At 43.3% G+C, this 22731-nt stretch overlaps 4 protein-coding genes and 1 long non-coding RNA gene across 6 annotated transcripts; 4 read left to right on the forward strand and 1 right to left on the reverse strand.

The window, feature by feature from the left end:
* Positions 1-621: 621 nt before the first annotated feature.
* Positions 622-3818, reverse strand: pgam1b (phosphoglycerate mutase 1b). Its single transcript, XM_003972025.3, has 4 exons — positions 3456-3818; positions 1631-1905; positions 1380-1560; positions 622-1119 (listed from the first exon to the last, which is right to left on the reverse strand). Exons 1-4 carry the CDS (start codon positions 3592-3594, stop codon positions 950-952), a joined length of 765 nt encoding a protein of 254 aa, XP_003972074.1. The 5' UTR covers positions 3595-3818; the 3' UTR covers positions 622-949.
* A 423-nt stretch (positions 3819-4241) lies between these two features.
* On the forward strand, positions 4242-9474 carry pi4k2a (phosphatidylinositol 4-kinase type 2 alpha). Its single transcript, XM_003972024.3, has 9 exons — positions 4242-4708; positions 5744-5944; positions 6059-6190; positions 6404-6557; positions 6630-6691; positions 6768-6867; positions 7787-7920; positions 8023-8082; positions 8501-9474. Exons 1-9 carry the CDS (start codon positions 4370-4372, stop codon positions 8660-8662), a joined length of 1344 nt encoding a protein of 447 aa, XP_003972073.1. The 5' UTR covers positions 4242-4369; the 3' UTR covers positions 8663-9474.
* Positions 9475-10824: 1350 nt separating this feature from the next.
* LOC115253296 (uncharacterized) lies at positions 10825-11296 on the forward strand. The gene is made up of 2 exons (XR_003891605.1): positions 10825-11039; positions 11135-11296. It is a non-coding gene; the product is annotated as an uncharacterized lncRNA (long non-coding RNA).
* Positions 11297-13447: 2151 nt separating this feature from the next.
* On the forward strand, positions 13448-18530 carry zfyve27 (zinc finger, FYVE domain containing 27). Of its 2 annotated transcripts, XM_029851190.1 has the most exons (14): positions 13448-13763; positions 14352-14585; positions 14661-14731; positions 14825-15011; positions 15264-15359; positions 15574-15686; positions 15786-15904; positions 15980-16051; positions 16256-16276; positions 16403-16423; positions 16773-16914; positions 16997-17043; positions 17137-17218; positions 17305-18530. In XM_029851190.1, the coding sequence occupies exons 2-14, from the start codon at positions 14371-14373 to the stop codon at positions 17373-17375; spliced, it is 1257 nt and encodes a 418-aa protein (XP_029707050.1). In that variant the 5' UTR covers positions 13448-13763; positions 14352-14370; the 3' UTR covers positions 17376-18530. The 2 variants fall into 2 exon arrangements, with proteins under 2 accessions (XP_029707050.1, XP_003972097.1); XM_003972048.3 differs by lacking the exons at positions 16256-16276; positions 16403-16423.
* Positions 18531-18695: 165 nt separating this feature from the next.
* On the forward strand, positions 18696-22530 carry golga7ba (golgin A7 family, member Ba). The gene is made up of 5 exons (XM_003972047.3): positions 18696-18840; positions 19856-19981; positions 20153-20305; positions 20387-20488; positions 20587-22530. Exons 1-5 carry the CDS (start codon positions 18796-18798, stop codon positions 20668-20670), a joined length of 510 nt encoding a protein of 169 aa, XP_003972096.2. The 5' UTR covers positions 18696-18795; the 3' UTR covers positions 20671-22530.
* The last annotated feature ends 201 nt before the right edge of the window (positions 22531-22731 follow it).

The following is a 22731-nucleotide window of genomic DNA, read 5'->3' on the forward strand; positions in this document are numbered from 1 at the left end:
GGCCATCCCGCACGTGGACCTCCTCCTGCAATGGGCGGGGTCTTACGTGGTCGCAATTATACTGTACAGTGATCCCTCGCTATATCGCGGTTCATCTTTCGCGGCTTCGCTGCTTCGCGGATTTTTTTTGCGAGTCGTTCATTGCAGTTCTCAAATATAATCGAAGGTGGCATATCCGTTTATAAAAATCTTCTTGCTCAGAAAAAGAAAGAGCGCCAACAACTACCCATAACAATGTTCTTCTCTCGGAGAAAGACTCCTGCGCCTCCAGTAGAAACAGACGCTCCAGCGGAGCGGAGTCAGGACGAAGAGGCACAGCTGGGACTGGGAAATACGCCAGTGACAATGTTTCCAACCTTGTATTACTAGATTAAAATTATTGTTTTAAACAAATTTTGGGCTTTAAAACAGGTTTTGATGTTTGGTTTCATTCTACTGTTCAGTATTGCATTGTAAAATAATTTAAAAAAATAAAGTTGCTACTTCGCGGATTTCACTTTTCGCGTGTTACTTTTGGAACGTAACTCCCGCGATAAACGAGGGATCACTGTACATGTCTTAATGTAGCACAGTTATGTATGGAAGTGTAGTTAACACAGAGCCAACAATGATACCACAAAATTCAGTGTCTTCACTTAATGGGTAACATTTATTTATTTTCTTAACACAAGCATGAATGAAAATCAGTGCAGAGCATAACAATCCATATTTTTATATTCAACAAATGCCTTTTGTGTGGTGTGTAATGTATACAATCCCTCCTGAGTAAAGGGTTAGGGTTAGGGTTCTCGAATCTCCTGTGAAACCTGAGGGCATTTTTAAAAATAAAATCTGTGTGTGTGTTTGTGTGTGTGTGCATGCAGTTTTACAAATACACAGCATCTGCAAATGATAAATAAACAGAATTTCTAAACAGCATGTGATTGATCCATATTCTGAGGCTGGGATTCTACTTTTTGGCTTTGCCCTGAGCAGCAACAGCCTCCATGGCCTTCTTGACTGTTTCCTCATCTCCCAAGAACTGCATAGATCCCAGTGGCTTCAGGTTCTTGTCCAGCTCATAAACAATAGGGATACCTGTTGGCAGGTTCAGGTCCATGATAGCCTCTTCTGACATACCTGGGAATAGTATCGGACAAAGAAAGAAAAGTAAAGGTTCTGTGGATCTGCTATTAAAAGGTTTACACAAGCTTGCATCAATCAGCCACATGTGTTTATTAAAACTTAACTCTTCCACCACTTCACTAAATTTTCAGCTGTTGTTAGTGTTTACATTTAAAAAACCATGACTTAAATCATATTTCCATCTATACATACGCTCTCAGTGTTTTCAGATGGTGATTTTTATGCACTTATTAAATAAAGATTTTTCATTTTACCCTCTAGATGCTTCACAATGCCACGGAGACTGTTGCCATGGGCAGCAATCAGCACCCTCTTTCCCTCCTTGATCTGTGGAACGATCTCTTCATTCCAAAATGGCAGCGCCCTGGCGATGGTGTCTTTGAGGCTCTCGCAGCTGGGGAGCTGGTCCTCAGTCAGGTCAGCATAACGACGGTCCTGCAACCAACAATTAATGTCAATGAGGGCACATACTGTAATAAACATTTGCCATTTCCTCTGATGTCACCTTGCTTATTGTCTCATAGAAATCATGGCCCTCATCCATGGTTGGGGGTGGGATGTCAAAAGAGCGCCTCCAGATCTTGACCTGGGCTTCCCCGTGTTTAGCTGCTGTTTCAGCCTTGTTGAGACCCGTCAGACCACCGTAGTGGCGCTCATTGAGGCGCCAGGTACGGTGGACCGGCAACCACATCTGGTCAATGCTCTCCAGAACAAACCACAGAGTGCGGATGGCCCTCTTCAGCACAGAGGTGTAGCAAATGTCAAATTCATAGCCAGCATCTAAGACAGGACAAGGGAAATATAGGAAAATGAAGGACTGAGTGTGACGATATTTGGTTTGAGTAAGTTTTGATTCATGTAACGGAACTGACAGGTCAATTTTTCATCACAGACAGGTTATATTGTTAGAGTCACGTCCGAGCAAACACAATGAAGAGCTGCCTTCTTTATGTTTCAGATTCTTCTCTTTTTGTGGTTGATTTTGCTTAGTCAGACAAAGGATGCCATTGTGGAATTGACAGACTGCAGTCTGACAGGCATTGCGGATGCCATAATTTTTTGGAATCATAGCCAACAGCAGAGGATGCCTGATGCAAAGAGCAGTGCGTGTTACAAAATGTGTCCCAGTAACAAATACACAACAATCTCTCAGTAGACAAAGATCACACAAGTCATGTTTGGCTGTGCTCTCCTCACATGTGCGCTGCATTGCCTTCGCAGTGGCCCGAGGGCGTCGAGGAGGATAGGAACACCAATACAGACAGTTTATATTGTGCCATAATATGTTGACTACATATTGTGCAACTTAGAAATCTGCAACTTTGCGATTGGCGTTGTCTTGTCAATATGACTGATATTGTGCGTTGATTTTAACGTGTAACATTGGCCTACAATCCTCAAGGGCAACAAAATACAGGATGATCTCTGCCTCTGAAAAAAATATTTGAAACTAAAAATATAAAATCCTAAACTGTAAAAAAAAAAAAAAAGGAATCTGAAATTCAAACATTAATATTGTATTTCAACTAGAGTTTCCATTTCAAATGTTGGGTTGTGACCTAATCTTTTTTTATGTAAATGATAAAACCTTTTGGCCCTGATTTTTACTCATCACGTTTTATCCAAACGTCTGAAAAAAAAATAATTTGGAAATTAGGGCTACCACTACTCTGGCTTACACTATTTACCTGCACATGTTTCGGCTAATCAGATATTCTCTTGCATTTTAAACATGGAATTAAAATAAAACAGGAATAGACGAGACTGACAAAGTCCAATTTATAACATGTCTGGATCTGTAACAGACTACCACCTCCGCTTTCTTCGTCCGCTCCATCCAACGATTTCAAGTACCATCATGTCCGCGCTTCAATGCGGCCCGGTGGGTCTACGCATGCGCAGTACCATCACTTTAGTGGCAATACATTTTTGCTCACTGCCCACATCTCAAATCACAGGGGAAAAGAATTAACTTATACTTTAGATTTCTTATAGGATTTGCTATTGAACATAAAGAGCACTTTGTATGCAATTAAAGAGGGAGAACTATTTGATGAGACCCGGTTGTACTATTGCGATCAGTTCCCCCTAAAATGTTGGTTAAACATAGAGGAAAACTAGAGAAGATATTTTTTATAGGGTAGCATTAGACGTATATATGGATTTAGACAAAGAGAGGTAAAAAGAGTGGTAGTCGAATTCGTCTAAGCACCGGTCTGCGTCGAGGGTTGCCGGCTACCTGTTTGCACATTCTGAGTTGCATAAGCATCAAAAGGACTAATCCAGGCACGGATGGAAAGCCGCACCGGGCCTGTTACGCAGTCGGTTACCTTTCAGCGCTTGTCCTCCTCTCTTCGCCTCCTGCTCCCCGGTCTCACTTAGGTCCGCATCGTACCAGCCGCAGAAGCGATTCTCCTGGTTCCAGCAGCTCTCCCCATGGCGGATCAAGACCAGTTTATAGGCAGCCATCCTCGCAATGATGCCCTCTGTGCGGGTTTCCAGGAATATCTGACGCGACTGAACCTTCCAACACGGCAGCGACGACAGCAGATTTGTCCTGCCTTTGCCCCACGGCCAAAATGCGACGCCTAAATGCGGGTAGCGTGTATCTGCTGTGGAAAAGAAGAGTGTGCGCCCTGCCTGCGTTTGAAGGAGCCGAGCCAGTTTCCTGGTGGTCTCAACCAATCAGAGGACGAGATTCGTGAGCGACTGCTCGCACAGCAGGAGGGAGGCAGCAGGATGCGGGCAGCGGCACGTCCGCACGCTCATCACCGCCCGGAGGTGCTCCGACCCTTTCGAAGGCGCTATATGACCGCATATTGTTGGATATCACTAATATGTCAATATTTGGACGAACAACTTGTATATAGCTGACAAATTAGAACACTCAGTCCCTGCCCCGTCAGATCGATATAGCATGTTAAACAGTAATCTGATAGTCTTAATTTCTCGAGGTTTTTGTGCGCTCATTGATTTGTTAAACCACGGTGTTTTCTGTGGGCGGAAGGATACCTTCCAATCAACGTCAGGAGCTGCTCTGTTGACAGGACTAGATGAACGCTCATTGGTTAAAAAGGCGAACATTCAACAGGTCCCGCCTCTATCCGGAAGCTGACAGTCATGTGACTGCTTTCCTATTTTTTTTTTAACTTCAGCTTCCTAGTACTAGCTAACACTACAGTGGTTTTGCTGTTTACTTCACCATTGTCTTTTCTTCGTAAATTTCTAGTCTTCGTCCGGAATAATGGACGAGACGAGTCCGCTTGTTTCGCCGCTTAGAGACTCTGGTGATTTCAACTATTGTCCCACAGAGCCCCCCAGTCCCCGGGGTGCTTTTGGGGGTACACCGGGGTCTGTGGTTCGCATCCCGGCGGGCAGTCCTGGACGCAGTCGAGAGAGACAGCCGCTTCTGGACCGAGATCGTGGTTCTTCACAGAGGGAACCGCACAGGAACGAGTTCCCGGAGGATCCCGAGTTCAGAGAGATCATCCGAAAGGCCGAGCGAGCCATAGAAGAAGGGATCTACCCAGAGAGAATCTACCAAGGATCCAGTGGAAGCTATTTTGTCAAAGATTCTCAGGGGGTAAGAGGAAACTTTCATTTACCACCTGCACACACGGGCCATTTAGGTATCTAGAATATTACACGAAGAAGAGATTTCAGTATTTGTTTTAAACTATAATTGGCTCTCGCAAAGGCCTTTAAAGAGTATGTGATGACTTGACACAATTTGTTTCAAAATATCTACCACCAACAGTTAGGAGGATGTATAACTTCTTCTTTTGGCCTTTGTTCTTTGGTCAATTGGCAGCAAGGTCTCTGAACAAAGAGGGGAATTGATCGCAAAAGTAAGGTTAAGCCTGGTGTTTTAGGTAACGATGTTGGCATTCCAAGTGCACATGGTTGAGAAAAGTGTAAAAACTTTGGTCAGGCATTAAAAATTCTCAGGAACATCTTCCATCTGCTGCACTAACTTTAGTCCCAAAGAGGGACTGAACCCTATGGAACTTCTGCCTACATTCTTAGAAATTACACAATTAGTTTCTTGGTTATCGGACTAGAAGGACCAATAGTTGCCAATGCCAATTTCTTCTCTCATTAGAGGCTTATGAAACTGAAACTTTGTAAGCACTGTGTATTTGTGTGTGTGTGTGTGTGTGTGTGTGTGTGTGTGTGTGTGTGTGTGTGTGTGTGTGTGTGTGTGTGTGGAGGGGGGTAGTATTGGTCCAATCACTTACTCCCATTACACCCTCTCCCACACCTCTTCAGCTTCTTTAGTGAGTCACCAATGTGCTTAGTGGTCATGTGTTTGCTCTGGACGGGCATGTCATTCTTTCCGATAACCAAATTTCACATTTTGATCACGTTGTGTGTCCGTATGTGCAGTACTACAGTTACTGCCGTGTGGTTTTCAGGGTACGGCTTAAATACGACACAAGACCTTAATGGTATCAATATCAAACCTCCGTGCCTTTAGGCTGTGAAGACAGTTTTCAATTTTCAAAGGCGGCTTTGATTCATGGATATTAACTGAGGTTTCTTCCAGCTTTGTCTCTCCTCTGCTTGCTTCTTCTTGAATCCTATCCTCTTTAATGTCTCTCGCTCTTTCTCTCCACAGAAAATTATAGGGGTCTTTAAACCTAAGAATGAGGAACCATATGGTCAGTTGAACCCCAAGTGGACAAAGTGGCTCCAGAAACTCTGTTGTCCCTGTTGCTTTGGCCGTGACTGTTTGGTACTCAACCAGGGTTACCTCTCGGAAGCTGGGGCCAGTCTGGTTGATCAAAAATTAGAACTCAACATAGTCCCTAAGACCAAGGTCCAGACACACACTCTATCTCCACCTTTTAAATACATTTACATTATTGCCTGAAGACCATGTTTGCTGAAGCAAAATTGGAAGAAGTTTCCATTCCTTTATATCTATGCATAGGTGGTGTACCTGGCAAGTGAAACATTCAACTACAGTGCGATCGACAGGGTAAAGTCTCGTGGAAAGAGGCTAGCTCTGGAGAAGGTACCTAAGGTGGGCCAAAGATTCCACAGGATTGGGCTGCCACCAAAGGTAATGGCTTTGAGTAGTTCTTACATTCAGTTTGATTTATTCTATAATTAGTCACTTTTACTTAGATATAATAGAAAAGGACATATGTATTAACATTAGGGGCGTCATGATGTATAACCACTGTCACAATAGTTCATGTCATGTATGATATTGGAGATAAAATATGTTATCCAGTGTCTAAGAAAATGTTTTTTTGCATTGCTGTCCATCCAGGTTGGGTCTTTCCAGCTGTTTGTTGATGGATACAAGGATGCAGATTTCTGGCTCCGGAGGTTTGAAGCTGAGCCGCTGCCTGAAAACACGAACCGTCAACTCCAGTTGCAGTTTGAGCGGCTCGTGGTGCTGGACTACATCATCAGAAACACTGGCATGTTCTCTTTCTGCCCATCAAAAATGAATTTTGCTCTCCTGAATGATTTTTCTAAAATGATTTCTGTAGACAGGGGAAATGACAACTGGTTGCTGAAGTATGACTGTCCGATGGATTCTGCTACAAATCGGGTGAGGGTTCGCACAGGCCTTGTAAAATGCTTGTCTTTATTTGCCTTACTGAATTCCATTATCCTCACCTCTGTAGGACACAGACTGGGTGCTGGTGAAGAATCCCATCATCAAACTGGCAGCAATAGACAATGGTCTGGCATTCCCTCTAAAACATCCGGACTCCTGGAGAGCCTGTAAGCCAAAACACTTGAGTTGATTTTCCACTAAGTGGTTTAGTTCTGTTCATGATAACTATGTATTAGAGTGGTATGCCGTGATCTGACTTGGTCTTCCGTTGGGGGATGTGTACGCCGGATGGCAACAGAAGCTGAGTGACATCATAGCTGTACAGGAAATGAAGGCTGGCAACAATATTTGATTTTCAAATATTAACCGGGTTTAACATTTTAGTCCCCTGAAGCACCCACTAGCCTGAAACCCCCATAAACCTCCATGCGGAGCGACATTTTCACATTGGAGAGGGATACACGATGTCACAGAAGGTCGTCAGCGTTATTAAAGATAATTTCAGGAGAAAAACAAACCGGAAGGACAATCGGCGAGCTGGCCCTCCTGATGCGTATCTTGTAGTGAAAAACCAAGAGAAGATAAAGAATGTGGGTGAAACGCTATCTGAACGGGCGGCTATAAGGTAGCTTTTGCTGTCAAAGTAGGTAGCACTCGCCTGGTGATGCTTTCCGGTTCATTGGCTGTTGGGGGTTTCATCCCTGGAGGTGCCTCCAACATTCAGGGGTACATAAATATGCTTGATGATGTCACACGATTAAAAAAAAAAACAAAGAGAGATACTTATAACGAGCCACAGAACTTCACTGAAATCACTGAAGCTGGATTGGGCAGATTGAGTTGATGATGTTGGTACCTCATTGGACAGGTTATTAACAAGAGTTGGGGCGCAGATCAGTGTTTCCGTTTTAACTCCACTGAACCGAACCACTTGGTGAAAATGCAGCCAAACGGGTTTTAATGAATCACTGCACCCCCTTTTCCGATTACACTGAATGCTTATTTGAGCCTGGAAGAATTTGGTGAGTCATTTTATCACCTTACTGGCTATTTACAAATGAATATCTTTTGCTGTTCAAACCCCAGATCCATTTTACTGGGCATGGCTTCCCCAGGCCAAAGTCTGTTTCTCCCAGGAAATCCGAGAGTTGGTCTTACCTAAGCTCTGCGACCCAAATTTCATCAAGGACCTGGAAGAGGACTTGTATGAACTATTCAAGGTACTGTGACCCAGGCTGTTGAAATCAGAGGAGCCATAAGATGCCGAGTAGGTGACTGTTATGTTTGGCTCTGAACATTTTTACACGCTCCATGTCTCACAGAAAGACCCTGGGTTTGACCGAGGGCAGTTTTACAAACAAGCAGCCGTAATGAGGGGCCAGGTGAGTTTTTTTTTTCTTTCTCTGAAAAACAAACTGAAGCTGATTGCTGTTGTGATTTAAAGACATGAACCAATTTAACCTTGAACAATTCCTCATTTTTTCCCCCTAAATATTTGGATATTTGTCATATTGATGCAGAATCAAGCCTTCACAGGTGTAATAGATTCAACAAAAAGACATTTAAAAGCAGCACGGTTGATCCAAAATGCTAATAAAAGCGATAACTAAAGACAATAAAACACTAGAGCAATTCAGAATCCATTTTAAACAATGAAAAATGACATTTTGGCAAAAACATTTTGGTAAAAAATTGCTGACAATGGCATCACCAGTATGATAGATTTGGTATTGTGGACTTTTGGTTGTAACAATGACTATATGTGTGTCTATTATCTAATATCTTTTCTGTTTTTCTTAGATCCTGAACTTGTGCCAAGCCCTGAAGGATGCTAAAACACCTTTACAGTTGGTCCAGATGCCCCCGGTAATTGTTGAAACAGCCAGAGCACCTCAGAGAGCCAACAGTGAGTCCTACACACAGAGTTTCCAGAGTAGAAGACCTTTTTTCACCTGGTGGTAGGAGGAAACCTCAGAGTAGAGGTGGACAAGCAGGAAATGGGGCACAGAAGCAGTGATGGAGGATGGGGTAGGAAAGGATGCCCAGCGAGTGACGCCCACCTTTCCCTCCGGTGCTTGTGGATACTTTGCTTGCTGAAAAAAATAAAACAACGATTAGATGCAAATAGGAAGTTTCGCAACATACAGTAGCTTCCTGTTTCTGCAGCTGTGCCTTTTTGGGACATAAATGAAGAATCGACACCACGCAAGAGAGAATCCTTTCAAAAGGTCTTTACCGATGAACTATTGTTCGCTCACACATATGCATGCCAGTCTGAGTAGCCAAAGGATGGAGAGTGCTGCATTCCAATGTATTTTTTTTTCATTGTCTTCATGTTCCCTGCTGCCTTTCAATGTTTCCCTCCCATCCACTTAAATACAAACGCGTGGGTAACCGATGGTGTCAATGCGGAAGCTCTGTGGTCGCTGTGGTAAGGGTGAACTGGTTTCACAGTCAGGATTGTTAGATTATGATCTAAGTTAACATGGAATTTGTTTTGTTCTTTTAAGCAGAGGCACCATTGTGTAAAATGGCTAATGGACACAAGCTTGTGGCTGAGTTGTCTTATTCTTCTACTAAAAAACATCAGTGAAAGAGACGATGGTTGTTTGAAGCCCTCGGTGTCTGGCCTCTGCTGATGTTTGCATTTTGGCCCCAGTAAACTAAATAACTCCCTGCTGAACTGACATGAAATGTACTGAGAAAATGCACTGTATAATTTGTAATATGTAATTATAGATTCTGATTAAAAATGGTCCGTTAATATAGATGAATGGTGTGTGACTATAATCAAGTCTGCATTCCTGCATTCACATGCCCAGAAGTGGCAGTCAATCAGCACCAGAGCAGAAAGACAGAAATAAACAGGGCTGATGGCATCTTCACAACATTATTTAGTCATTCCTGAGTCAGAAATGGCTCCATGTGATTAAAGCTCTTCTGCTGTTTAACAGATTTCAAGTTCTATGAATATCTGCTGGGCACATGAATCTTACTTCCTGTTGTCTGAAATGTTACTAGTGTCTCATGATAAATACCTTAAGTATCCTCATATGGATCAGTGGTAAATTTGTGAAAATGAAATCGAAAAGGCACGTCCAGCTCCCACTGACCCACAGGAAATAGGAACAGTCAGGATTAAAGAAAAGAATGGAAATCAAAAAATCTTAGTCTCTGTCAGAAAGATTAGGGAAATGAGCTTTACATGAAGTTTTATTTCAACTTTTATGAGCTACACAAATGTTTTTTAAACGGACAAACATTCGGTGTGTGGAGCTTCACTCAGATCAAATCAAATCTTACTGAAGAATGTGTGTGTGTGTGTGTGTGTGTGTTGTGTAAACTAGGGAGAGGGTGACAGCCTTGTAAAGTCATGCTAAGATTGTTAAGCACATGACAAATATCTTACAGCATTTTAGAGTGTGGGCTCAAGTTTTAGAAGACTCTACACATTTGAGAGTTCCACTAAACCCTGAATATTCTTCTTGTTCCATAACTGAGCAATGAGTTGGCAGGAAGGTTCACTCCTTTTTGTCGCATTTTCTTTACATGAAGTTGAGCTTTTTGTCACAGTCCCGTGACATCTGAATGCTTTCAGCCATGTCGGATTCTTGTGTCCCTCTGCCCTGAAGCCTGCTTAATTTCTGCCTCCTGACTCCCACCCAGCCCTCGCTCACCCCCTCCTTCCTCCACATCTGAAGTCTTTCCTTCGTGTCCTAAAAGGCCTGTGGAGCTTTTGAACTCCTGCAGACATCCAGACCTTCTGTGAGGTATAAAACTGCCCGTCACACTGTTACAGTCACACTGAAGTTGGATTCTCTCGTGCTCCATCAAGCCACTTTTAAGTGTCTGATGAATGTATCTGCAACTTTCTTATGACATGCCAATATGCCGGGGAAATGGCAAAACGGATATATAACTGTGTTTGGAGCAGCCAAAGGAAAAGGGAAGAAAATCGAATGCACTGTATCAAAATGGATTAGAAGGTTATTGAAAATTCCGAGAAAGTAAATTAAACCATAGCTTCTCCGTCTCAAATTAATTCAGAGTTTATTGCCTAACTCTAAATGATGAAACCGATCCCTTAACGTCAATTAATCCTAACAATTACCCGGTGTGTGACCGCGCATGCGCCCTTAAACGTGCTCACTCTGGTTCCGCCTGATTTTCGTTTTTCAAAAGAGGTTTGAGAATTTGTTCTGCACTAACCAACATGTGCGGGCTTTTTAATGGCTTTTGGAGAGTTCGGCGAAGTCTGGCTCCAAAAATAAGGGTGATGATTGAACAAAGAGCAGGTTACATCCAAGGTAAACCACCTAAAGATCGCGTTGGTCCGGTGGTAAGTTGAATTTAAGAACTGTGCATCGGTTTAACTTTAAAAGTATTGGCTGAAAAAGTTTCCTATTAATGAATACAATGCAACACATCCAACAGCAAACCGCGCTGGTGCTGACTGTGTTGACTGTGGCGATTCTCGGACCCTCCGGTTGGATCCTGGCCCACTTGGACCATTATAAAAGCCGTGGCTGATGCAGCTGAGACAGTTTGATCAAATGTTAAAATAAACCTTTTTCTAATAAACCTCAATTCCACCCTATTTATGCCTTAGGGTTTTTTTAAGTGGCTGGTGCAGTTCCGATATACACCAGCAGGTGTCAGGAGCGCTCAGCGGAGATGGAACCACCACTGCCTTCATGAATAACTTCTTGTGACTTGGGCAGCATTTGTTATCGGTCTTTTAGGGCACCATGGAGCCGCAGCTAACTGGGAATGGAAACCAGACACCAGCATTGTCACTGCAAAAGCACCCGATTATGCCTTTGCACATTGCGATGAAGGGATGTCAGAGGAAAGAGGAGACTGAATGTTTAGACTCTCAAATGGGAAGACTGTTGGCAGTTTCCTCAATGCTGGAGAGGTGGAAACTAGAAATGGTTGATAATACAAGGCAAAAGTCAGTCCATCGTCCCACCTTGGACTGAAACATGGTAAGAAAATGTCAGTCCTTATAGCAGAAACACAGAACTGGGAAGATCTGGTTCGTCCTAAATTGAAATTACATGGAAAAGTACAATAAAATACCGAAAGCAGCTCAGCCAGTGTTTAAAAATTGTCAATGATTTTCACGCAGCTCTTAATCTAAATGCAGCTCCTCCTTTCCCACCACCCACAGATTTCCCTCTCCAACCTTCCTAAGATCTTCCAGCAGGCTCCGGAACAAGCGTTAGTCCCAAAACCACCTCAGCCAGTCCATGTACTACTAAGTTCCATCAGCTGTCGCACAATAAATACTGCAGCAGCATTAATGGACATGTTCAGGGGCTGTGCAATTAAATATGCATTAAAGTTTGACTTGCTCAGAAACATTTTAGTTGCAAGAGTGAATGAATATGTGTTCCAATTGGGGGAGTCCATATTGATTTTGTGAACTTCAAATAAAGTTTTAGTAGGATAAACTGTTCTTTTGTGTTGATACGCACCCATCCAGCCCTCATGGTATCTCCTCTCTGAACATGTAACTTTTTCTGAGACATGATAGCAATGCTAAAGGATGAGCAATGCTGGACTATTTCTGCAACCTCCTATGCTGCATGCACCACCAGTCTACCCCGCAAAGATGGAGAATGCATCATCAAGTTCCATCTCTGTGTGGAGTTCAAATTTAGATGCCATTTGTGACTGGAAAGTGCGGCAACACTTGTACATGAACAGAGAAGAGCAAATCACATCGACATGAAAGATATGAGGGTAGTGAAATGTGTGTTGTGTATTTTTTCCTCAGTTTAAAGTACCTGAGTTGTTTGCAGGGCCCTGGCCTTGAAGGACCCCAGTGAGTCTGCTCTTTTTAAAACACCAAAGTGAAGCATCCGAGACGCCAATAGAATAGACCAGGGGAGGAAGGGACATATTTGGGGGAAACTTCATAATTTTTGACACCAATAGAAAAGGTTTGTGTTGAAATTATGCCAAAGTAATCCACCAATAAAAACAAATGGAAGTTACTAGAGTAAAAGAGGTGTGAAGGATGGACCTCACGTCCATATTTTACAGTATAAGACAGACACAAGCACTGATTTTTCAGCACTTCCTTGGTGCTCCCTTGGGATTGCTCCTGTTTTTTCCTCTGTTGTGCCATTGCTGTTTTTGGGGAATAAGAATTTTGGACTTGACTCTTCTGAACTCCTGTGCTCATTTGGACTGAGGGCATAGTTCTTATCACAGAGACAGAGAAAGCTCCATGTCATTGTATATGAAAATTTTAAATGTATTACTCTTACTAATATCCAAGCAAAAGTTTTGTAGAAATACAGAATAAGATTCAAGATACACACTTTAAATTGGAATACTGATTGTGTGATTTCATTATAACAATGATTGCATATTAGACATTCTTTTGAGAACTTATTTCCATGGTATGGTGATTATACCATTTAAAAACTCTGACTGGTACAGACTCGTGCTAATTACTTTCAACCTAATGCTTTTAAATTTCCAAGCGAAAAAAAAAAGCTTAATTGGAGAATTTCATGTGGGCCAAGTCGTTTAAAAATATTTTCATCTATTTCCTCAAATTGTTTTCATTTCTCTCTATATAATAGTAATAACAGTAATTATTTCTGTCAATATATTTTAAGCTGTAGTAAATTTTAGTTGAATCAGACGGACTTCTTTGTGGTCGATCATCGACTCTGTGATCGATTATATTGGACACGAACCGTCTTGGGTGATCCTATTTTCTGTGATCAACTAGTCAGCCTAGCTTAAAGGAGGAAGCGGACGTTACTCCTCAATGCTAACAAAGATTGCCGGGACTAGCATCAATCCTCTAGCCTCAACGACCTCGCCTGCTCTGTATTTTGGTTCAGGCTTTGAGAAATAGTGTCACCGTGTGATTTTCCTGCTGGTGTTGGAGGGCAGGCCGCTGACATGTTGGCCAGGCCGGGAGAACATGGAGGTTCTTCTTTCCTCCGGGCAGAAGGTGTCGGTGGGACTCGCTAGTTACGCCTGAGCTTCACGCTGTTGCTGCTTCACAAGTTGCCTGTTGTTCGTCACTCACTTTGAGGTACTTCATCGCCTTCATTTGTGTACCCGGACGGCTCATAAATGTGTTGCTGTGTTCTCAGGAAACACAGTTAACTTCCGTGTTTACAACATCTGACAGGCCAAATGCTGCGTGGCGACCCTCCGACCTGCTGAATACTTCGATTTGGTGGCTCATTGTAACTGAAGAACATCTGAAATAAGTTGATTGTTTTCACAGCAAAGTTCTCCGCGGACACATGAATAAAAAGATAAAACAGAAATGCATACCAGTATATGTTCAACACAAGTTACAACACCGTTCTTAGTTTTATCATAATTGCACTGCCTGATTTTATTTCTTTAAATTTTATTTTTCAATGCCCTTATATGTTTTTTTCCTCACTTTTTCAATTTGATGTCCTTTGGTGTTTTAAAATATGCCTTTTGATTAAAATGGATTATTATGGTTGTAAAGTTAAGCTCAGTACTAGAAAAGTGGTAAGTTTATGTGGTGTCATTCAAAGAAGGTATGTCTAATTACTGAACATGTGTGATTATTAACTTTAAGGACTACAATCATCCATGTAAATAAAATGCAGATGTAAATTTTGTTTTTCTGTTTTTACAGAAGAACGACATTGCACAATATGGCCCAGGACTCCTCACAGCTGGCAGGAGACGGCGGAGAGCTGGTGCACGCACTATCAAAAGAAAACCTTGGGTCTCCAGATGCTTCTGAGTTGGGAAGTCCGCGATGCACACAGCACTTTGACCTTTTCAACATGGTCCTGTCCTATAAGAGAATGGTTCTTTTTCTGGAGCCACTTTTAGATGCCGTGGAGCTAACGCGCTTCCTGCTTGGGTGTGTACTTGGGTTATCTGAATGCTCATCATGTGTTGGGAATTCCATTTATATCATCACTGCTTATCATTTTAGTTGGAAGATGCCGGTCTGCTCTCTCCTTGTTTGTGTGTTCTTTAATGTCTTCTTCTGCACAATTGATAAGGGTGAGTTTACTCATTATTGCCTGTACATCCATTGTATGCTTATTTAAAGGAACATTTCTTTGCCTTTTAACTATTGCTCTCTGTGTCTGTCAGTGGGTTGGTTCACAGTGAGTGTGGTATTGCTGTCAATACCTGCTGCCTTGGGTTACCTGCAGGACAGGTGTGGAGGCAGGGCCTCTGAAGCTGAGCTCCAGAAGAGGCATTACCACGTTGTACATCGCAGAGACCTGCAGACTATTCATCTCACCAAACAAGATGCCATGCTCGAAGTTAAAGACCTGTATAAATGGCTTATAATTACTCTTAAAACTTATTTTATTGAGTGTTGTACACCTAACACAGTTGTTTAGAGCACAACCATGTGAAGCTAAGATGATGCGCTTGTTTGTTGTGATCTAGATCACTTTTATTTGTGACATATTTGTCCTTTAATAATGTGCAACACAGTTTTATTATGTTAAACAGTAAACCTGGAACATATTTACTTGTGTCATACATGTTTTTGAGTGCTTTTGTTTCCTGTCATCGCCAGGTTGAAGCATCTGGATGATATGCTGTCCTCTGCATGCCTGTCTGCAGAAGCTGTTTATAAGGTCCTCTACTGGGATGATCACGTCAAGTCATCAAGGTCTGTGTCTCGTCTGCCTCTATAAAGACACGCACACACTCATGTACACACACAACAACTGAAAGAAAAGTTTCAACTGTAGTTCAGCGCTGAAACCAAACCAAGTTTAATGTCAGAGCTTCTTTTCTGAACTGAGGGGAGCTTCGGGACATTTCTTTTTCTCACATTTATCAGTGTTTGAGGGTACCCTGACACTTGCAATATTTTGCTACAGGTTCTTTGGAGGGATGCTGTTATTGGTCTGCCTGCTTTATGTTGCTCCTGTGGGCTGGGTGCTTGCTGGACTCAACAGCACCATGTTCTTGTGGAACAGAGACTTTTGCAGAGGTTAGAACGTCCTCCTCGAAGAGGCATTGGCTTAGACCTTAGGATTGTTTAGGAAATCGGTAAAACTAAAGAATGGTTTTACTTCACGTCCGCCTTCAGTCTTAATGGACCTTCGAAAAATATTCCACGTGGGTCCGTCCCAATCTTCAGAGACTGTGTGTGAAGAACAGGAGCAAAGCAACTTGTTGGACAGCACCCCCACACCAACAAGTCTGGAGGTGAGAGAATATTGATTAATATTAATTGCAGAAGTATTAAATAGTCCAGACTAACATCGGTCTGTGTGTTGGTAGGACCTTTCTCCTGGCAGTGTGGAGGAAGCAGAGGAGGCGGAGCCTGACGATGAGTTCAAAGATGCCATTGAAGTAAGCGTGTCATTAAAATGAATAAACACTTCATCGTCCCTGATTTCAGCCTCTTGAAGCTGTCATCAGCAGTACAAGTTGAACAGCTGAACTGTTCTTTTCTTGTCTCTCACGAGTTTCGCTGCAAGGCTTTTTATTAGCGAGTGAGAAGTAATTCTCTCATTATATGTTCTGCTTCTGTCTCTCTTTCTACCCTGTGCTCAGGAGCATACATTGTCTTTGCTGGTGAGTCCCCCACCTCTCCCCCTGTTTTCAAATAGCCACGTCCCTCGCAGCGTAGTTCTTTGTGGCTTTCTTGATTAGCAGTGTTTTGAGGGTACATTCTTATATGTTGCTCTGCTCCCTGATTAGGAAACTCCTTTGGTTTTAGTGGTGAGTGAATTTTTCCATCTCTTCCTTCATTCCTTCCTTTAAACGCTGGTATCCTCCTGATGATTGTAGTCTTGTAGAACGCTACCATGTCTGGTCCACATGTCGAACATTGTTAGTGCTTCTCCTTTGGCCATCATATTTGGTCTGCCCTTGACTGGGATTGGTTGTGTTTGGCAGGTATTCATGCAAACTCCATGTATTTTCCAGGCAATGTGGCACTTATAGTCATGCTAGATTAAATCGTCACATTGAACTTATTTGGTCAAACCCTGCTGCATAGTTTGGATGCGTGTATGCAGAGTATTTTTACCCTCAAAACGCCTGGTCACGAGCCTCCTCCCTCTCTTAGGAGGATGAAGAAGGGCCGCTTGGTGCTCCCGAGTATGACACAGTCTCTGAAAATGGGCTGATCAGCCGCAACGAACCAATACGCAGCAAGGTGTCCAAACTGACCGAGAAACTACGCAAACGCTACCCCACTACCACCACAGGTCAGGATGGTCTGGAATCAGTCTCGGAAATAAGTGGATTTTATTTTGTATTTGAATTGTTTGTTGGTCTCTTTCTCCAAAGGAAACTGTTCTAGCTGCAGCGCCGTGTTCTCGGTGCTGAAGAAAAGGGTGAGGCTTGTTTTTGGTGATATATTAAGGCTGGAACATCAGGTATTTGTTGATTCCCGGCGCTGGTTTTAACAGAATGTCTTTGTGCTGCAGAGAAACTGCAGTAACTGTGGTAACAGCTTCTGCTCTCGATGCTGTTCCTATAAAGTCCTGAGGTCATGCATGGGGGCGACAGGTGAGCATGGAACATTACACGCCCCTTCTTATGGAAATAATCAGTCTCTATCTAATTTTGTTTTTAATTTCTCTCCTTTTTTGTAGCTCCTGAGGCCCAGAGAGAGACTGTGTTTGTGTGTGCTGCTTGTAATTCCTCTCTCATCAAGCTGCAGTGAGATGCCAGTTCACTGTTCCGACCTGAACCCTGTCGCCGAGTTACTGGGACCCTCGCACAAGCAGTGGTTTTCATGACAAGTGTTTCTTTCTGTCAAGATACTTCCTGTACTAAAGCAAATCCCCCGTGTCGTGTCTTCGCCATCCTTCAGAGCTTTTCATTCTGCTTACAGGACATTTACTGTATTTTGTTGAATATCTCAATCATTAATTGTCAAAAAAGGAACAGAACTAATGGATCGTGGAGAGATATGGTAGCTTCAATGGTGAAAGACTTTCACCCCCTTTGCTGAGCAGAGGGAGGTGCAGCGTGGAGGGTAGTGTTGGGCTGGTGGTGCAGGGTTGATTCTACTTGAATGTTGATGTCTTCATCTGTAACTATACTGTAATCCTGAAAGGACGTGCGCATATGAACAAGGCAAAGGCCGGCGGGTCCAGGGTAGCGGTCCGAGCAAAGCCTGATGATGTGAATTATCAATGGAACAAAATGATCAACACTCAGCCCGAACATCGCCACAGTGATGCACTGGATAACCAAGACTCTTTTATTGTAACCTACAGATGGATTTGCTCTCAGTTTAGCTCCATTCAGTCACATGGTTTGTTTTTTGGGGAACGTTTTGACCCAACTTTTGATATGAGCGCCGTTCTGCTGCGCGGCTAGTGGGAAAACGCTAAATCGGGGGTTAGCTTTTCAAATACTGTTCCCACATCGGTGAGAAGCTCTAGATCTGCATCTAATCCGTTTTTACGTTAATGAAGTGATGCTGTTTTAAGCTGTGACTTATTTTTTTCCCCTGTGTTGACACAAATCTTAGAGCTCCTTGAATACTGTACAGTTTCCCCATACTGGAAAAAAAAACTTGCTGCACCTGGATCTACATTTTCGGGCTGAACAATCGACTATTATCATCAGAACTTAAAGGAATCATGTATGGAGGCTTTGTTACCCAAAATGTGGTTCTTAAGAGTAAAATAGTTTTATGATACAGACACAGATGATTGTAACTGTCTGCTTTTATTGTATTCATATACATTCTAATATATTTCATTTAAAACCTCAAGAAGCCCGTATTTATTTGGTTTGAAATGTTGGTTTCGTATGTTATTACTTTATTGACGTAACATTGAAATAAAAATTTGCATTGTTCATTTAAGGCCACGAGTGTTGCTGTGCTACATTTTACACCAATAACGTCGAATGATTCCGAATTTCGGTGTAGTGACGCACATTCATTGCGGGAACAATTAGACTTTTCCGTGAGCGTCCAGTCGTCAACTCTTGGGGATTAAAGATGCGGAACGCTGCGGGATGAGGGCAGAAATAAACGCACGCAACCGCTCGAGCTGTTGGCCCCGCCCAGCAGCCAACGCCCCTCCCCCTCAATCTGTCCTCGTGTCCCGCTAAAGCGGTTTTCGCGCATGCAGGGTCTCCCAACGGACACGGATGGCAACATGGCGACAGAGGTAAAACTGGCACCTTCTTATTCCTTATGATCTATGATCCTGGCGAGATTTCGCATGGCAGCGTGAGTGGGCAAATATTCGCTTCGCTGCCGGCCGCGTCCTCTATTAACATGCCGACACTGTCCCCGAGATGAAGTCGTTTTATTGGAGTCATTTATTGGAGCGGCATAAAAATAACTTCAAGTCTTAAATTACGGACGAGAATAGAAGTATAGAGAAACGGGGGGTGTGGACACGCGATTTGAAAGCTTGATTGGGTGAAAGCTGGGCTGTTTTTGTTTGTAGTGGATTCTTAATCCGGTGACAGCTCTCTCTCTCTCTCTCTCTCTCTATCACTCACTCACACACACACACACACACGCACACACACACACACACACACACACACACTAGACAACGTTCAGCACCATGGACAGAATCCATTATCCTGATCCTTGCTTTTCCAGTTGCATTTTTATTATGTATGTTTTAATCAAGGCTAAAACCCAGTTTAATGGATTAAAACAATGTACACACTCACACACACACACACACACTCACACACATGCACGCAGGCGCACCATGATTCATCATCAACATTCGCATGCACTCTACAGACGCTAAGAGCTGGCATGGTCTTTTACCAGTCTGCCTCATTTTGTTCCACCAGATCAATCTGTTGCGACATGTGCTGTGTTGTCTCCCAGAGATTCACTCTCTCTCGCGAGTGTGTGTGTGTGTGTGTGTGTGTGTGTGTGTGTGTGTGTGTGTGTGTGTGTGTGGATGTGTGTGAGAGAGATATTATATCCAAAGCTGGGCTCTGATCCAGTAGACAGCAAGGCAGCAGCATCATGATTGATCTCCTCTTGTCTGTGTATCCTGGAACCTTCTATCTTCACCATTTAACCACTGTTTGCACACATTAGGAGCGAGAGGCTGGGACCGGACTCCCTCCCAGTATCGATTACTGGTGGATAACTGCATGAACATGGGAAATGCTTTATATTTGCCCACATGTCTGTGTGATCCTCCCCAGTTCCACAATCTGCAGGAGTTGAGGCACAGTGCGTCTCTGGCTAACAAAGTGTTCATCCAGAGAGACTACAGCGAAGGGACAACCTGCAGGTTTCAGACCAAGTTCCCCTCTGAACTGGAGAGCAGGGTGAGGGGACATATAAGTTGTATCTGATCCTCAACTTAATTAAGCTCTCCATAACAAAAAAGATTCACTTCTGGTTAGAGTTCAGCTGTATTTTACCCTTCTCTCTTTGTCTGTTTTCCAAATTTTACATAACAAAAAAGTCCTCTATCCAACCCCCCTCCCTGTCTCCAGATTGAGAAGACTCTTTTTGAGGACACTGTGAAGACACTGAATAACTACTACGCAGAGGCAGAAAAGATAGGAGGCCAGTCCTATCTGGAGGGCTGTCTCGCCTGCACTACGGCGTACCTCATCTTCCTCTGCATGGAGACGCGCTATGAGAAGGTCAGGCTGCCGCCCTCGGTCCTTTACTGGGAAGATGATGGGCCTGAAAGTTCTTAATGGTATTTTTTTTTCTTCCACAAGGTATTAAAGAAGATCGCAAAGTACATTCAGGAGCAGAATGAGAAGATCTACGCTCCCAGAGGCCTGCTCATCACAGATCCCATAGAAAGGGGAATGCGTGTTGTATCCTTCTGGATCTGAGGGATCCTGCGTGCGAAAGTGTTAGCGTTTGTTCCTGTGAGGCTACCAGATCATTGTTCCCTGACACCAACTTTCGCCAGATAGAGATTTCCATTTATGAAGACCGAAGCTCGAGTGGCTCCAGCTCAGGCAGTAGCTCCGTGTCCAGCAGCACCGCTCGGTGATTTCTCCACGCTCCTCCTCGTTCTTCTTCCTGGATAGTCATTAGCTAACCGCACATGATCCGATATTTAGTCCTTAACAAGCTCACAGGAAGGATCCACATACTCTCAACAGAGAGCCTTGTTTTCTCCAGGTGTACTGAGACATGATTGTCCAAGTGGACGTGCATCAAAGCCCACTGATTCTTAGTTTGTGGCATTCTGCATGTGCTCATACACTTGGTAGAACGCAACCGCAAATGTTGTGCAGTCGTACTCTTACCTTCCGTCCCGTCCTGTCCTCTCTGAGCCTGACTCAACCCTGTGGATCATTATGGGGTGAGAAAGACAAGAGGAGAGAGCTCATACCTCAGCCAACACAAGGATCACCAGACAGGAAAATGGTTTGGACTCCTTTGACTTTTTAAACCTTTTGCAGGTACAGTAGGACGTGTAGGTACAGTGTACGCTCACCGGCCACTTTATTAGCTGCTCTTGCTGGTAAAGGTTTGGAAACCCTCTTGCCTTCCTAACTGCCTTTATTCCTCCTGGCATCCTTTCAACAAGGTGTTGGAAACATTGCTCAGAGATTTTGGTCCATATTGACATGAGAGCATCAGGCACTTGGTTTGTCAGCTGCTGATCTACGACGTGACTCTCCCCTTCCACCACATCCCAAAGGTGATCTTTCGGATTGAGATGTGGTGAGTGTGGAGGCCACTGGAGCACAGTGAACTCATTGTCCTGTCCCAGAAACTAGCTTGCTATGATCTAAGCTTTGTGACATGCTGTATTATCCATCGGAAGATGGTCAGCAACACTCCTCATTTAGTCTGCAGCATTTAAACGATGCTCAGTTGGTATGAAGGGGCCCAAAGTCTGCCAAGGAAATATCCCCTGCACCATTATAGGACCACCAGCTTTAAATGTTGATGCAAGGCAGGATGGATCCATGCTTTCATGTTGTTTACACCCAATTTTGTCCTCCATAGCTGAAAATCCATCATCAGACTCATCAGACCAGAAAATCTTCTATTGTCCCATTTTGGCGAGTCTGTTTGAATTGTAGCCTCGCTTTCCTGTTCTTAGCTGACAGGAGTGACCCTGTGTGGTCTCCTGCTGCTGTGGCCCTTCTCCAGGGACGGTGTTCTACAACCCCTGGTTGTAGCCAGCAGCTATTTAAGTTACTGTTGCCTTTCTATCATCTCGAACCAGTCTGCCCATTCTCCTCATACATCAGGGCGTTTTGGTCCACAGAACTGCTGCTCACTGGATATTTTCTCATTTTGGAACCATTCTCTGTAAAGCCTAGAGGTGGTTGCGGGTTAAAATCCCAGTAGATCAGCAGTTACTGAAATACTCAGACCAGCAAGTGAAATGGTGTACCTAATAAAATGGCCGGTGAGTGAATATGAGAAGGGCATCTCCCTTACTCAGCTCTTCCTCCTCCTAATACGTATCATAGTTTTAGTAGCAAATCAATTTGTCACAGCGGGGACGTGTAGGTAATGTAGAGGAGCCCCATTTATTATTCATTAGGCGTACAATCATAAATGTGAACAGTCTCCACTTTAAGGAGACCTGCACGTCCTAAATTCTTGTTATGCAATGACATTTAGTAATTCTAAGATTAGAAATAGACAAAGAAGATGTTTTTAAGTCTTCCTGAACCTGTACACATGCAGTGTTTAAGAAAAAGGAAACAAAGCTCTTCCTTGATTACAATCTTCCAAAGAATGACAACTGCCAAAAACGAGCCTATATGAATGTGTCCTGCCTGGGAATATTTAAATTTAACACATTTATACTGCTTGATGGTTTGACACATGGCAATGAGGTCATGTTGGTGTGAGGGGGGTGAATAAATCCTGTTGATCACAGCCACACAGAGCTCATCGTTCTTTGCAAACACCCCTCTGCTCTTATCAAATTTAGCTTTTTTTTTTACAGTGGGAAAAGGAATGGCTGATTGTAGCCAAAGGGAACAGCTGTAGGATACAGACGCTTGCAGTATCTGCAAACACAGCACACAGCTGGGTCCCTCTTCAGCAGCTGAGGAAACAACCCCCCTCAGGAGGGGATCAG

The sequence above is a fragment of the Takifugu rubripes genome, chromosome 17, assembly GCF_901000725.2.
Source record: "Takifugu rubripes chromosome 17, fTakRub1.2, whole genome shotgun sequence".
Lineage (NCBI taxonomy): Eukaryota > Metazoa > Chordata > Actinopteri > Tetraodontiformes > Tetraodontidae > Takifugu > Takifugu rubripes.

What these genes read in the sequence shown, in the direction of transcription:
- pi4k2a (XM_003972024.3), top strand. Translation starts at nt 4,370, where the DNA reads ATGGACGAGACGAGTCCGCTTGTTTCGCCGCTTAGAGACTCTGGTGAT. An exon ending in TCCGGACTCCTGGAGAGCCT is followed by an intron (nt 6,868 to 7,786) that starts GTAAGCCAAAAC and finishes TTCAAACCCCAG; the next exon opens with ATCCATTTTACTGGGCATGG. An exon ending in CAGCCGTAATGAGGGGCCAG is followed by an intron (nt 8,083 to 8,500) that starts GTGAGTTTTTTT and finishes TGTTTTTCTTAG; the next exon opens with ATCCTGAACTTGTGCCAAGC.
- golga7ba (XM_003972047.3), top strand. Translation starts at nt 18,796, where the DNA reads ATGCAGGGTCTCCCAACGGACACGGATGGCAACATGGCGACAGAG. An exon ending in CCTCTGAACTGGAGAGCAGG is followed by an intron (nt 19,982 to 20,152) that starts GTGAGGGGACAT and finishes CCCTGTCTCCAG; the next exon opens with ATTGAGAAGACTCTTTTTGA. An exon ending in TGGAGACGCGCTATGAGAAG is followed by an intron (nt 20,306 to 20,386) that starts GTCAGGCTGCCG and finishes TTCTTCCACAAG; the next exon opens with GTATTAAAGAAGATCGCAAA.
- zfyve27 (XM_029851190.1), top strand. Translation starts at nt 14,371, where the DNA reads ATGGCCCAGGACTCCTCACAGCTGGCAGGAGACGGCGGAGAGCTGGTG. An exon ending in CTTCTGCACAATTGATAAGG is followed by an intron (nt 14,732 to 14,824) that starts GTGAGTTTACTC and finishes TGTGTCTGTCAG; the next exon opens with TGGGTTGGTTCACAGTGAGT. An exon ending in GAACAGAGACTTTTGCAGAG is followed by an intron (nt 15,687 to 15,785) that starts GTTAGAACGTCC and finishes GTCCGCCTTCAG; the next exon opens with TCTTAATGGACCTTCGAAAA.
- pgam1b (XM_003972025.3), bottom strand. Translation starts at nt 3,594, where the DNA reads ATGGCTGCCTATAAACTGGTCTTGATCCGCCATGGGGAGAGCTGCTGG. An exon ending in AGGAGGACAAGCGCTGAAAG is followed by an intron (nt 1,906 to 3,455) that starts GTAACCGACTGC and finishes GTCCTGTCTTAG; the next exon opens with ATGCTGGCTATGAATTTGAC. An exon ending in CATTGTGAAGCATCTAGAGG is followed by an intron (nt 1,120 to 1,379) that starts GTAAAATGAAAA and finishes TACTATTCCCAG; the next exon opens with GTATGTCAGAAGAGGCTATC.